The 15,863-nt window shown below is 38.3% G+C and overlaps 1 protein-coding gene and 2 pseudogenes across 1 annotated transcript; 2 read left to right on the top strand and 1 right to left on the bottom strand.

Moving 5' to 3' along the window:
- Positions 1-768: 768 nt before the first annotated feature.
- Positions 769-3,071, top strand: LOC103422851 (putative pentatricopeptide repeat-containing protein At1g12700, mitochondrial; annotated as a pseudogene).
- A 2,337-nt stretch (positions 3,072-5,408) lies between these two features.
- Positions 5,409-9,131, top strand: LOC103447942 (putative pentatricopeptide repeat-containing protein At1g12700, mitochondrial; annotated as a pseudogene).
- A 38-nt stretch (positions 9,132-9,169) lies between these two features.
- Positions 9,170-14,805, bottom strand: LOC103447864 (auxin response factor 4). Its single transcript, XM_008387068.4, has 12 exons — positions 13,735-14,805; positions 13,562-13,618; positions 13,206-13,388; positions 13,031-13,115; positions 12,865-12,955; positions 12,201-12,365; positions 11,430-11,549; positions 11,266-11,341; positions 10,877-11,039; positions 10,056-10,801; positions 9,779-9,969; positions 9,170-9,598 (listed from the first exon to the last, which is right to left on the bottom strand). Exons 1-12 carry the CDS (start codon positions 14,071-14,073, stop codon positions 9,415-9,417), a joined length of 2,400 nt encoding a protein of 799 aa, XP_008385290.2. The 5' UTR covers positions 14,074-14,805; the 3' UTR covers positions 9,170-9,414.
- Positions 14,806-15,863: the final 1,058 nt, after the last annotated feature.

The raw sequence follows: 15,863 nt of genomic DNA on the forward strand, positions 1-15,863 counted from the left end.
ACCCACGAGGGAAGCTAACTCGGGAATACAATGTAGAAGCTAAAGCCCAAGTGCCATGAGAGATGATTTTATACCTTTTGCCACTGACAAATGCGGAGAATTCCGACTTTGAAAAAGTAAAAAAAAAAAAAAAACCTCAAAACGAAATGGTTAATATACGGTTAAAGTATGAATTTTTTTAATTCAAATTAGAATTATCAATTGGTTGTTTTTATTTAAACCCCATAATTTGTTAAAAACACCCTACATTCAAAATTTATTCTTACAATTCCAGCTTTACCTTTCGTTTTGTTGAATCCACCTAATCTCCCACCCATAAACAATAAAATCCCACAGCTACCCACCCCACAACCACAACCACAACTTCGCCGGTGACCCCATTCAATCTTAATTTTCTCTCTTTCATAGTTATGCTTTTGTTTGGCATTTGACATAGGATTGACGGGAATGATCACACATGCATTGGGCTACTGCGATTATGGATGAAAATGCAGCCTATAAAACTGTTAAAAACCCCTTTCCATCATTTCCATGATAGGCTGTTTGGATGTTACGATGAAATTTTTATCTTTCCCTCATAAGCTAGTTTAGATTTATAAAGTGTATAGCTAACCGTATGAAATTTCAATTTTATGTTTTGGCTAGGTTGAATGGAATCACAAGAGAAGAGTGGTGGTAGTGGGTGGGTGGGTGGGTGGCTGTGTTAGATTTTTTGTATTTGGGAGGTGGGGTGAATTCAACAAAAGGAAGGGTAAAGTGGAATTGTAGGTAAAAAGGGTGTGAGAGAAGTAAAAATGATCCCCTAAAAAAACCCTTTATCAATTTTATGCAAATAAAATAAAAGGGGATGATAATATTTGAAATCCCTATGTTCCTTGAAATTATGTGAGTTTTGTCAAATATTTGTTGAAGCAGATTCATTCCTTCGTATATCATCCTCAGCAAAAGTTTTCCGAAAAGAGGATTTAAGCACGGCCTCGCTGACTCACTAAAGATGATGCGGGCAACAACAGCTGCTGCTGCTTCTTTTTTGAAGGTTGGTTATGGCAGCAGCAGCACCAGAGGTATGCCTCCTTTTCTTCTTCGAGCTTCTTCTGTTGTTATTTTCAACACTTACTTGGCTTTGTTTCACTCTCGACCTTCTAAATCGACCGAATCTAGAAACACCCAACACTACCAGCTTGTGAAAATCACTAATGTTGAGGATGCTCTCAATGTGTTCGACGAAATGCTTCACAGGCGTCCTCTGCCTTCCGTTGTCCTTTTCAATCAAGTGTTGGGTCAACTTGCCAAGTTGAAGCATTACTCGACAGTCATCTCCTTGAATAACCAAATGGTTGCGTCAGGAATTCGTCCTGATGTTTATACCTTAAACATTATCATTAATTGCTTTTGCCATATGCACCAAATGGGGTTTAGCTTGTCTATCTTGGGAAAATTCTTCAAATTTGGTTTTGAACCGGATGTCACAACCTTCACCACTCTAATCAACGGCTTTCTTCTTGAGGATGGAGAGGCTGAGGCAGCAGCACTTTTCAACAAAATGATGGAGGGAGGTAATTGCAAGCCGAATGTGGTTACTTTCAACACACTAGTAAAGGGCCATTGCTTGAAAGGTAACAACACTGAAGCTATCCAGTTGCTTAAGAAGATGGAAGAAGGAAATTGCAAGCCTGGCGTAGTTGCCTATAGCACTGTCATTGACAGTCTTTGCAAGGATACTCTAGTTGTTGATGCACTGAAGCTCTTCTCAGAAATGACGAGTAAGGGTATTGCCCCAAATGTCATTACCTATAACTCTTTGATTCATTGAGTTTGCAAATTGGGAAATTGGAAAGAAGCTACAAGATTGTTGAATGAAATGGTGAGTAAACATATCTTTCCAGATGTGTGCACCTTCAGTGTTTTGGTTGATACATTTTGTAAAGAGGGGATGGTCCAGGAAGCAAGGAGCGTGGTCGAAATGATGACGCAAAGGAATATAGCACCCGATACAATTACGTACACTTCACTTATAGATGGTTACTGTTTGCGAGGAGAAATGGACGAGGCTAAAAAGGTTTTTGAAATAATGCTTAGCAAAGGCTGCATGGTTGATGCTCGTAGCTATAACGTATTGATAAACGGCTATTGTAAGCGTAAAAGGATAGATGATGCTCAGATGATTCTTCTGGAAATGTCTCATAAGGGTGTTGTTCCAGATACGGTTACTTATAGTACTCTTATTGATGGGTTTTGCAAGATGGGGAGAACACAAGATGCACAAAACTTGTTCTCTCAAATGCAAGCTTGTGGCCAACTTCCAGACATTCAAACTTATTCTATTTTATTGCATGGCATGTGTGCAAACCAACAATTTTCCAAGGCAGCTGAATTGTTGGAAGAGATGGAGGGAAAGAAGTTGGATTTTGGTATTGTAACTTACAATATTCTTATTGAAGGTTTGTGCAAAGCTGAAAAAGTTGAATATGCATGGGATCTCTTCCGTCGTTTATCATCAAAAGGAATTCAACCTAATGTCAGGACATATACTATAATGATCAGTGGATTTTGTAATGGCGGACTTACATGTGAAGCAGAAAACTTGCTTAGAGAAATGGAAGAGAGAGATTGTTCTCCAAATGATTTCACGTACAACACAATTATCCGTGGGTTATTCAATAACAACGAGACATCAAAGTCTGTGAGGCTTATTCAAGAAATGGTGGAGAGGGGTTTTTCTGCAGATGCATCAACTACGGAGTTGGTCGTTAATTTATTGTCTAAAGACAAAGTAGATCCCACTTTGTTGAAATTTATAGAAAGACCGTGTTGAAATTTATTTGCAGTTTTGACGAGTTTGGCTGCATCCTTCCCTTGAATGCTGCATTGGAGGGAGTTGTTCCTGTGCTGAGTCCAGTTCAAGGAGCCATTCATGCATCGCCTGGTGACTTATGGTATCTGTTATTAATTTTATCTATCAAGTGATAGAGCAACTTTTATGTTGCTCTTTTAAGATTGTGAAATTTGTTGGAGAAGCAAATTTTGTGGACTGATATGAAATTCGTAAACATATTTATGGCTTGGTTTAACTTCTCCTTTATTTTTTTGGTAATAATTCTGTTAAGGACATTATTTATAAATAATTTTAAAGGATATGAGTCCGATAGCTGCAGGTGGAGGACTCGATTAATTTCTTAAAATTCTGCACTTCCTCTAACATCAGATACAATATAAACACATCTGATCAAATGATGCATCGGAATTCCATCACGAAAGGACCAATCTAATCCGATCAACTGATGTCAGACGTGGTTAAACGAAGAATTTACGAATTCCATCTTTGCTTAAATATGTTTTCTATGTGCACTAGAAATATTGAAAGAAGAGAAGGCCATCTCTCAGTATACAGAAGCCAATTTACACATTTTCAAGCATTCAGGCAAGGAAGAGTATTGTGAAGCTTCTTTTCAGACGCATAATTGTGCAATCCCCAGTGCTAGATCATCGGTATCCAGATGCCTTGCCACACCATCGCAATTTTTCTTTCACTCCCTTCCAAACCAAAGGAACTCAACGGAAGAAATTGAACTGGCCTCTTCTCAGTGATGCACGAGATTTGCAGAAAACTTCTTAGTTGCAAACAGCGTCCTAAACCTTTATGCTTACCACACTCAGAAATGCTATTGTTGAATTTATTTAGTTTAACATTAGTGGTCAACTTATTTCTCACCAACAACCAACCAAAAAATTTCATTTTGTGAGGAATATTTAGTTTCCAAATTTTGTTAAGTAGTCCCTTAAACATGTGACATTGGTTATCATCAATTTGAATTATGTGAGTTGATTTAACTGAGAACTCTCCATTACAGGTAGGGCCCCAAATCAGCTTATCTTCAACATCACTGATTGGAATAGGAATGGCTAAAATTTTGTCAACATTCCAACTTGTATCCATCATCACATTACTCACTTTTTTTATTTATTTTTTATTTATGTAAATTTGACCGCAAAGTCCGTCCCACTCCAGCATTGCTATCATGGGAAGAGACTTTGAGGATAATTTATTGATAAACAAGAAAAATACAATATGTCAGGAGGGACATGAGGCCAAACCCATACCATTTAAGAATTCATAACAACAATTCAAAACCTATTTTAGCAAAACCTATAAAAATGAAGATTAGGATGGTTGTGAGAATAAGCAGTTGCAACACAAGGAGGGCATGAATCCCACCAATGGACAGCGGGGTGATCAACACCATAATTGCCCAAACAATCAGTAACTTGATTACCCTCTCTAAAAATATGAGAAATCAGGACCTGCATGGAGGATATTAAAACTCGACAGTTATGCCAACTGACCAACAGCCTCCAAGGGATAGATGTCAAGGAAGGTGAGGATGAAGAAAGAAGATGAACAACCAGCGAGGAGTCACATTCAATCCATAAGGAATGCCGACCTTTATCCCAAGCTAGAGATACATCACATTACTCACTTTAAGGTTCCAACTAAAAGGGCTAAATATAGTCTCGTCTAAAATTATAGTCATATAAGAAATTATTTTTAAAATGAAGCCACATTCATATATGGATAATATTAGAAAGATTAAAATTTTTAAACCAAATCTGAAAACTAAATGATGTGTTTGTAGATAATTGGATTATTAATTAAGTGTCGATTAACATACGAGTTTTGTATTCGTTACACATCATTTAGTTTGCACATTTAATTTAAAATTTTGGTCATCCTAACAATACTCTTCATATATCATATTCAATTGAAAGTGCAAAACATAACTTTAACATAAATTTCTGAATAATTTATTAGTTTTAAGTTTATTATTTTAATTTAGAGTAAACTGTCGATTTGCCCCCTGAACTTTTTAATTGGAAAATTAAGGACTTAAACTAATTTTTTTGGCCGATTTCCCCCCTACCGTTAGTTTTTCATAAATTTCATCCAAATTAACGTTAACTCTTATCATGTGCAAACCACGTAACTCTCATTTGTGGACAAAAGCGTCATTTCACTAGACCTTCAGACAGAAAAGCTATAGAATCACACATATTTGCATAGGTTTATATTTTAGAAATCTACGGTTTTCAATTATTTTAAAGAATGAAGTGACCGAACTACCCACACATGTTGTGCATATGCTTCCATTTAACAGAAATTTGGATGGAATGAATGAAAAATTAACAGCATGGGGCAAATCGGCCAAAAAAATTAGTTTAAGTCCTTAATTTTCCAATTAAAAAGTTCAAGGGGCAAATCGAAAGTTGGGTGATAGTTCAGGGGGCAAATCGACAGTTTACTCTTTAATTTATTGATACAAACGCCCCTCTAGGCTAAACAATTGTCTAGCTCCTGGTTTATAATGTAGCCAAGTGTCCCAAATAAAGTAATGGCCTAAAACAAACAATAATACCCCATATAAATTTGTCATAAGTTTTCTTCCGGTGATACAAACGATGCCTCTCAACTACTAGTTTTCTTCCGGCCGTTGGATTTGAATTAATTTATGCAGCATAAGAGCTAGGCCCTAGAAAACGGGCTGAATCGCTGAAGATGATGCGGGCAACGATTGCTGCTGCTGCTTCTTTGAAGGTTGGTTATGGCAGCAGAAGCAGCACCACCAGACTGAAACTCAAACTCAGAGGTATGCTGCCTTGTCTTCTTCAATCTTCTTCTGTTGTTGTTTTCTTCAACAATTACTTGGCTTTCTTTCACTCTCGAAACACCCAACACCACCAGCTTGTGAAAATCACCAATGTTGAGGATGCTCTCAATATGTTCGACGAAATGCTTCAAAGGCGTCCTCTGCCTTCCGTTGTCCTTTTCACTCAAGTGTTGGCTCAACTTGTCAAGTTGAAGCATTACTCGACAGTCATCTCCTTGAATAACCAAATGGTTGTGTCAGGAATTCGTCCTAATGTTTATACCTTACACATTATCATGAATTGCTTTTGCCATATGCACCAAATGGGGTTTAGCTTGTCTATTTTGGGAAAATTCTTCAAATTTGGTTTTGAACCTGATGTCGCAACCATCAACACTCTAATCAACGGCTTTCTTCTTGAGGATAGAGAGTCTAAGGCAGCAGCACTTTTCAACAAAATGATGGAGGGAGGTAATTGCAAGCCGAATGCGGTTACTTTCGGTACCCTAGTAAAGGGCCTTTGCGCGAAAGGTAACAACACTGCAGCAATCCAGTTGCTTAAGAAGATGGATGAAAGAGGTTGCAAGCCTGACGTAGTTGTCTATAGCACGATCATCGACAGTCTTTGCAAGGATACTCAAGTTGTTGATGCATGGAAGCTCTTCTCAGAAATGACGAGCAAGGGTATTGCCCCAAATGTCATTACCTATACTCTTTGGTTCATGGAGTTTGCAAATTAGGAAATTGGAAAGAAGCTACAAGATTGTTGAATGAAATGGTGAGTAAACATATCTTTCCAGATGTGTGCACCTTCAGTGTTTTGGTTGATACATTTTGTAAAGAGGGGATGGTCCAGGAAGCAAGGAGCGTGGTCGAAATGATGACGCAAAGGAATATAGCACCCGATACAATTACTTACAATTCGCTTATAGATGGTTACTGTTTGCGAGGAGAAATGGACGAGGCGAAAAAGGTTTTTGAAATAATGCTTAGCAAAGGGTGCATGGTCGATGCTCATACTTATAGCATATTGATAAATGGCTATTGTAAGCATAAAAGGATAGATGATGCTCGGATGATTTTTCTGGAAATGTCTCATAAGGGAGTTGTTCCAAATACGGTTACTTACAACACTCTTATTGATGGGTTTTGCAAGATGGGGAGAACACAAGATGCGCAAAACTTGTTCTCTCAAATGCAAGCTTGTGGCCAACTTCCAGGCATTCAAACGTATAATATTTTATTGGATGGCCTTTGTAAAAACCAACAATTTCCCAAGGCAGTTGAATTGTTGGAAGAGATGGAGGGAAAGAAGTTGGATTTTAACATTGTAACTTATAATATTCTTATTGAAGGTTTGTGCAGAGCTGAAAAAGTTGAATATGCATGGGATCTCTTTTGTAGTTTATCATCAAAAGGAATTCAACCTAATGTCAGGACATATACTATAATGATCAGTGGATTTTGTAATGGGGGACTGACATGTGAAGCAGAAAAGTTGCTTAGAGAAATGGAAGAGAGAGATTGTTCTCCAAATGATTGCACGTACAACACAATTATCCGAGGGTTTATCAGTAACTACGAGACATCAAGGGCTATGAGACTTATTCAAGAAATGGTGGTGAGGGGTTTTTCTGCAGATGCATCAACTATGGAGTTGATCGTTAATTCACCCGCTATGTTGGCATTAATAGAAAGATCGTGATGAAATTGATTTACATCTTTGCAGTTTGGACAACTTTCGGTGCATCCTTCCCTTGAATGCTGCATTGGAGAGAGTTGTTCCACTGCTGAGTCCAGTTCATGTAGCCATTTGATTCACGCATCACTTAGTGACGAATGATATGTGCTATTTTAATTTAATCTATCAAGTGATTGGGCAACTTTTCTGTTACTCTTCTTTTAAGATGATGAAATCTGTTGGAGAAGCAGAGTATATGGACCGATATGAAATTTGTAGACATATTTATGGCTTGGTTTAACTTCTCGTTTGTTTTTTATGTGATAATTCTGTCAAGGATATGAGTCGGACAGAAGAAGAAATGGAGGAAATGATAGCTATAGGAGGAGGACTGAACCCATTTCTTAAAATTCTGCACTTCCTCTAACACATCTGATCAAACAAGGCATCCGAGTTCCATCACAAAAGGAACAGTCTGTATCCGCTCAAACGATGCCCAATGTGATTTAACGAAGAATATACGAATTCCATCTTTGCTTAAACATTTTTCTATCTGCACTATAAAATATTGAAAGAAGAGGGCCATCTCTCGGTGTACAGAAGCCAACTTAACTTTGGTCAGTTGCTTTTGCTGACATTTATACTTGTTTGCAATCATCAAGGTGAAGGATTCGTATTCCTTTTTTGACTGCTTTTTCTTTCTTCTAATAGTCAAATGGTAACAGAGTTATCCATCTCTTTCTTTCTCTCCTCCCATTGTTTTCAGGTCCTACGTGTATTCTGTTGCCAGGGAGTGTGACAACGGAAAAATTGACCCTAAGGTGCTGTAACTGCTGTTGGGGCTTCTAAATTCTTTTTTTTCACTTTAGTAAGTGATCTTACAAGTTCTTGGCATTTGCAAACAATAACTCTTCAAGGTACGAATTTTCAGGATTGTGCTGGAGTTATACTATGTACGGCTGAAAGAGCCACGCAGGTTGCTTTGCAGGTAAAAGATTCTGCACTTACTTCTGCAGATGTGTAATTTTTCTTACTCAAATATAAACCTCATTCGTGCCAATCAATTTAGTCTTATCTTGGCCAGACGAATAGTTTTCTACATATTGCTCGAATGCCCTTAATAAAGTTGGGTAATTTTCGTTCACGTGATTTGTTTCCTAGAGGTTTTTCGTAACTAGAACTGGGATTTGTATATCCATATGCTTGCAACAAACAGATGAGGGCTTGTGCATGATGACTTTACAAGTGCCGTGAACAAGTTTATTTGAACTTTGCAGGCTACACAATGTTTTGGTGGTAATGGTTATGTAAATGAGTACCCAACTGGCCTGTCTCCTTCGCGATGCCGAACTGTATGAGATCGGAGCTGGGATAGTGAGATCAGAATGCACATGTTCAATTGCTGAGCTGAAATGTGTGCAGCTCTCGCCTCTCGGGCACTGCATTCAAGATACACCCGGTGTTGCAGTCCGCCATTTGAGTTTCTTTCACTCGCACATTCCAGAATGCAGAATCAGGAAGAAGGATCGTAGCAACTGGTGCATCCATGATCAGAAAACGAGAATCAGAGTGTTCTTCGGGTAATAAAAACACTGAAAGTTCGGAAATTTCTTTACTTTTTCACCTTTGCTGTAAAACCGTACTCTATTTACCCGTGGTGGTAGCGAGGTTCAGCAGTCGTAGGCTCCGGACTCCGTTTCATCTCTGTAATTTTCAGTTAGAGACAGCATAATCTTTAATGTTTGAACCAAAGTCATGAATAAATCATTGATGTGGAGGGAAGCATCCTAAAGAAACCCTACTAGAAATCGTTTCATCTTCTCCAATATGTTGGAAACCTACAGAGTAATAGCACACATCAACAATTCATGCTCATACAAAGTTACAGTACTACATAATCAAACGTCAATCGGAAAGACGCCAATCTCCGGAAGGCCAAACATGTCTCGGTTTCAAGACTACGACAACCGCAACTACATAACTTAGGACTAGGAACTCAATAAAATACACAATTAGGTTCTGGTGTGCACTATTTGCATATGCAGATATAAGATTACAACAACACAATGACCACCCTGAATTTCATTATTTTTAGACCCGGATAGCCGTCGGAGAAGAATCCGGCTGGCTCACGGATGAGGACTTTGACACTTCAAGCATGACCGGCGCATGTTCCAAACAACTTTGAGTATCATCGCTGATCATTCCGATGGTCATCTTCTCCACTTCTTCCCGGGTATATATATGGATTTTGGAGACCACATTGCAAAATTCACTGCACCAAGAACACATCATTTCCGGAAGGTCATATACAAAAAGCACTTGTATGAATTGTTCAGAAACAAAACTTGCAGCTACATTTATGCTAATTAACTTAAAACAAAAGTTTATAAATGCAGAACTAGATATAAAATTCTACTTTCCGAGAGAGAGAGAGAGAGAGAGAGAGACGTACTGCCATGGGTCATCCCCAACAACCATCATATCGTTCTCACTATCAGTGTACAAGATCCGCCATCCTTTATCAGAATCTCGAAGAAGGCCTTCCATGCCAAACAGCCGCTCCAGTTCGGTCAGCAGGTCACCATAGCCATTCAGTTTTGCGAGATCAATGGCTCTTCCCACTAAGCTGCCTTGCTTGTGAACCTTCACTCAATATATGTAACATCAGTTGGCAAAGATGTCCTAGGCATGGCATTTTAGAGACCAACTTGAGGGCTACAATAGCTTACCTTTGTACAACTCCGCTTACTGGAACTCTGAGAGTTTGGAGAGGGATTGTCCCCGGTCAAGGAAAAACCAAAAAGTTTACACCCAGTAACAGTCCCGTTATAGTCTTTATCATTTGGATTTCTTGGATTTGGCACTAAAGCGGGAAGGGTAGAAGTACTCTCCTGTGTCTTATGTTCACAAGGTTTATTTGGCCTTCCAACTTCATTTCTTGCAACTCCCATCTGCATAGAGTATGGGTTGATTTGCATTTTCTCTCTGGGTAAGTTGGTAGCATTAGAGCACATTGTGGGATCTTGGCCAGCTCTGTGAATGTCACCATAAGGAAAGTACATATTTGGAAGGGATCCAGAAGCTAGAGAGAAATAATTTGGTTTGGGCGGTTGATAAACGTTGAAAGGTGCGCAACCATTGTTGGATTCCCAATCACCTAGGGTGAAATTTGCTTTTCCTGTCAACGATCTCAATGGGCATATTTCTTGACCTTGCAAGACTTTTGGAAATCTATCTGATTCCGCAAATCCTGTGTAGGGGGTGCGGCGAGCCCTCATAAGCTCATCAATAGTAGCCTTCTGTGTTGCATTTGATGCAAGACTTAGATGTGCCGGAGCGTGCATCTCAAAATCTTGCGGGCGGTTTACAGTATCACCCCCATAGAGGGGTGATATGAAACCTATATTTTCTTGACCTTGCAAGACCTTAGAGGATTTAACTGATTCCTCAAAGTCCTTAAACCCAGCCCCTCCAGCTGCAAGAAAATTCACATATTGAGGACCAATGATGATGTAAAAAATGCTTGCAATGTTATTGGGAAGTATCGTACCAGTGATGGAGGGGATGGGTGGGGTTCCCTGCAGACTTGTCCGCAGTTTCTTCAGTCTTGGAGAAGACTGGATGCTCAAAGGTGGGAGAGAAACAGAAGGATCAACCTCCCACAGCGAGACTCTTTCTTGATGATCATTTCCTATATCTTCATCCCATCTGACCTGGTAACGTAACAAATAAAGGTGTAAATGTAACACCACAATAATAGAACTATAGTTTGTGAAGCTGTCATTTCTTTACACGAAGTGCATATGCAGTGCATGCATAGATGCATTTCAATAATTCAGCACTCTCTCTCTCTCTCTCTCTCTCTCTCTCTCTCTCAGAAAAACACGGCATGCAGTTCATTATCGGTTTTAAAAAAGGAAGATAAAATACGAAGCATACCATCAAGCATCTCCATTTTGAGTTTGGCCATCGAAACGGATCCAAGTCGGTGATACCAGTCACTACACCACTACACCTACAAGAAACCAGAATCTATACTGTGTCAATAAAAAGTCTAACAAGGAAAACATGCTGGCCATGCCATTGAATCAACTTATAAATACCTTCTTTCAGGTGAATCATCCCTATCAAATCTCATTTTGAATCGTGTCCCGGTGGTCACCGGATTAGTGATGCTTTTGACATATTTTTGGTAGGGAATGACAAACTCTGCATGGCTTGCCCTGCATCACAGAAATTTAAACAATTTGAAAAGATTCTGTCAATGCATAACCCCGTCCATGCATGTTTACGAATCTTGGTGAAAAAAAAAATCTGTTTTTGTTTTTGATAGATGATTTGAGCAATGGAAAGAGAGGTTACTTCATTAAGCATACAATGGAATGAAAGTAACCATATTTAAGCCTCGTCGAAAGAGAATAAACCTTAAAAGAACGGTTTGCACAAAACACAGGACGAACAAGCTGGTAGATTCTGAAGTTAAAAGATAACTAGAATTATCAGTAGATTTCCGTGTAACTCATGCCAACTGTTGTGATATCCAAAAGTGGAAATACCCCAACTTACTAGCACTTGCCGTACTAGTTTATGGAACCGTATTAACAAAGTAGTGTACTAAATTATTAATGTCATCTCCTTATTTAAGTAATCGCGTCAAGTTCTTGTTTTCTATTGTTTGTGCTTCTTTACCACGAGAACAGGACAAGCATATTTAGATCATACACAAAAAATGTGCAATCATACAGATACGCCACATTTAGTGATCAAATGAAAAATGTTAAGTACGAAAATGCAGAGTATATAAGGGTTCATAAAAACTGTGTGTCAAAACTAACATCACCAAAAAGTAAAGCGGAATAGTATTGTACTAGTACCTTGGACTGTAGAATACATGAAACATGCTCTTGGTGGATATCGCATTAGCCACGAAAGAAAGAACACTAGGGTACGAATTCTGGTTGCCTACAACTGAATCAGGAAGACCATTTCTAGGTCGAACAGCTCTTCTAATTCCCAACCTCAGCTCTCCGTTTTCACCCCTACAAAGACCATTGTAAAGTATTTAAGTTACCGAGGTTACCAGACAATGAACAAAATCAAAGAAACTTTTAGCTTCAAATAGAAGTTAAATTAGTCTTGTTCCAAAGACATAATATTCTTTCATAATAGACAAGGTACACGTAACATAAGTCTACATCCTATAATGTGCGGAAATCTATTTTCGCCTTTGGACATAAAAGTATTTGCATTCCAGCAGCAGAGATTCTTTTACAGAGAAAAATAAATATGTATGCTCAACCAACTACAATATGGCCAATCAACACTTTTTATGATCCTTAGTAATTATTAATAGCTCCTTCACAAGGAAATCTCCGAAAGAATCAACCATTAACATCATTCAGGCAAAAGGCATATTTTTGGCTACTTCTCACCTGTTAAAATATCGATGATAGCCTTTGAATTGGTAGAGAAACAAATTTGAGTGATTCCTAAGCCATGATCAATTTGAAACTAAAATAGTCAATTAATTGCAGTTACCTCAAAAAAAGCACAGCATCCCCCGCTACAAGATTCTTTTGGCTTATGAAAATACTCCATCCTGTAGTGAGCAGATGTCGCCTTGGCTGACCTGATGAGTAATACGCTCAGAATCATACCAAATTAACAATCAATCAAACCGAAAGAGGAATTCTAAATGATTTACCTCTATATATATGTCGAAACCTCCACTCTACCCCGTGTAGGTCCTTTGCAACAAGTTCTTGAGACGGCCTCTGCTGTTTATAGTCCTACCGATAAAAGAAGAATTCTATTAAAAGATATACAAATAGAAAAACCTTCGATGGAAAACAGAGAAATATAAATGCATTTATTCATACCAATGGAGGAAAGCAGTCTTCAGCAGCTCTCCGAGGAACAGAAAACCCTCCGTGTGTACTGGTATCGGAAGCTGTAAGCGTTTTGCAAAACATGTGAGGGGTTGATTTTGTAGGTGATCCTCCATCCCCCTCATCCACTCCCAACTCTTCAAGCTCTTTCCCTTCCAAATTTGTTCCTACCAACTACAGAATACCCAAAATCCACATCCTAATTATAACCGCTATAAACCGATAAAATTGAGCAGCCACTACGAAAAAATAGCATTCCAACAGAAACTTCAAGTCCACAACAATAAAAGGTTAAGAATTAAATAGAACAATTCCACTCCAAATTTCATTGTTTATTACAATCATACCTCAGGCTGAGGAAGCAAAGTGACATGTGTGTAGACCTCATCATTCTCCTTGTTAGCCTGTTAATTCAAGAAGCAACAAATTCAATAACCAAATTAAATACCCAGAAAATATTTGAGAAAATAATAACAAAATAAATACAATGCTGGGAGTTTCATATGGAAAGGTTACTCACAAGCAGCTGGACATTCACAACCTTGCAGAAGATCTGCGGGTGGAGATCAAACGTGGGCATCTCCATGGGAGAGAAAGGAGAGGAGGAGGCAACTTGCTCCAAGTGGCCTTGTGGGAAGTAGACAACCACATTCCCTTTCTTGGGGAGTGAGATGAGAGGGCCAGCACAAGCATGCCAAAGCTCCAGATAAATTGAGGAAGCCACAGGAGCTGAGGATGAATTGGAAGAAGATGAAGAAGTTGAAGAGGACAAGCAATAAACACAAACACCGCCACAATCCCCATTGCAATAAGCATTCTTCTCCACCTCCCTCACTGCATGGTTCAGATCAATTTCCATGAATGTTCCCCAGAATTGCTCAAGAAAAAGTGCTTCCCAGATAAGCAGTCCCAAAAGAAAAATTGACAAGATAATCAAAAACAAGAAAATGAGTAACCAAATGGGAGAAGTGAGGAGAACCCAGAAAGCAGAAAGGGAAAATTTGAAATGGGGAGGTGAAATTCAAATCATTTCAAGGAGTTTTGATGTTTTGAAGGGAACCCAGAAAGCAAAAAGAGGAGATGAACAGAAAAGAAGAAGAAAATCATGTTTGGCTTGGAGGAAAATTTCAGAGAGTGAAGGAGAGAGAAAAGCTGAGAGTGAGAGAGAGAGAAGAGCAAGAAGAAGAAGTGGTTTATCAAATGATAACAAGGAATTCAAAGTATGATTCCATTTCCTCCTCCCCCATTTACAGGTGGTTAGAAGAAGGAGCAGAAGCAGCAGCAGACGTAGACAATTGCATACGAACACAGAAACAAAAGGCAAAAAAAGCCAATGTGGTGATGGCTTTTCGACTTCGACTGTTTAACAGAAGACAGAGAGAGAGGGGAGGAGAGAAAGAGAGAGAGGAGGGTGGAGAGTGTTGGTAATGTACTGTCTTAGCCTGTCCCCCCCACCCAACACAGTCTCTCTCTCTCTTCTTTCTCTCTGCTTTTGCTCTGCCTTTGGCTTTATCTTTTTCGTTTTAATTAGTAATTTTCCTTTACTGTATGAAGGACGTCGTAGGTGAGGCCCTCCACCAAGACAAAAGGAAGGTTTTAGCAAGAAAATATATTGAAAAGACAAAAAGGGGTTTTCATTCATTTTCTATTTTCTTCATTTAAAAATCTTCAAAATTTGTCATTTAGTATTACAATCTAGTAGGTTTCTTCTTCACTTGTAAGTGAGAGATCTTAGGTTCGATTCTAGAAAAAACGAATTTGAACCATATTATTGCTAGCTTATTGAGAGACTAAGTTTACCCCTCCCTTTTAGTGTAGATAATATGGGTTGTTAAAAAAAATCTTCAAAATTAAAAGTACAAAATGGTCATCCCATTAAACAAAGTTTTAACAACAAAAATGAAAATTTGGAGACCAAGAGTAGCCTCTTTTGCCAATTAATTATGGAGGAGAGATTTTTGTATGCTTTGTTTTGTTATGTAGTTTTATCTTTTTCTATCAGCTTTGGATTGAATAAATCAAAATAAAACAGAAGTTTGAAAATTACGCTAATTTTGACAAGAGGAACTTTGTGTTTTGCAATGTTGAAGAATTTATTATTCTCCATTTTGAAGGTCATGCCCTTGTTCATGTTTTGCTTTCCTTTTGAATAAGTGGTTTCAAGAAAGTGTTTTGTTAGAGAGGAAGAAGATCGATGGGGATCCAAGCCGCATCAGAGTGCATAAACATAATTACTTTCCGTTACTGCTCCAAATCCAATCTTTTATAGTACTCTTCCTTTGACATTTTTGGAGAAGGATGCCCTCGTGCGTTTTTGTTGTAATTTATCGTTCTTATGAAGAAGACTAAACAAATATAACCTCCTCCTATCCAATCTATATGGATTATTTAAGAACTAAACAAGTACGTGGAGCAATGAAGACCAAAACTTTAGGTTCAAGTTAGGCAACTTTAAAGTTTAAAGCCATGAAGTAAAGCCTTACTCCGTATGGTGAGTAAACTACCTTACTAAATAAAAAAGAAAGCTTCAAAGTTATCCTTCGTTTTTTAAAGTAAGCAAGTAAACGAATGTTTTTTTTAAGAAAATAGTCGTGCTAAATCAAATAGAGTTAAAAATAGAGAATTGTTATTGACATTCTAAAAATTTTA

The sequence above is a fragment of the Malus domestica genome, chromosome 11, assembly GCF_042453785.1.
Source record: "Malus domestica chromosome 11, GDT2T_hap1".
In the NCBI taxonomy this organism is placed as follows: Eukaryota; Viridiplantae; Streptophyta; class Magnoliopsida; order Rosales; family Rosaceae; genus Malus; species Malus domestica.

Bases quoted from the DNA above. Each gene is read 5' to 3' on its own strand.
- LOC103447864 (XM_008387068.4), bottom strand. From the start codon at position 14,073: ATGGAAATTGATCTGAACCATGCAGTGAGGGAGGTGGAGAAGAATGCT. The intron at 12,956-13,030 runs GTAAATCATTTA...ATTACTCATCAG, and splicing joins GTTTCGACATATATATAGAG to GTCAGCCAAGGCGACATCTG. The intron at 11,550-12,200 runs GTACTAGTACAA...TCTGTGATGCAG, and splicing joins CATGTATTCTACAGTCCAAG to GGCAAGCCATGCAGAGTTTG.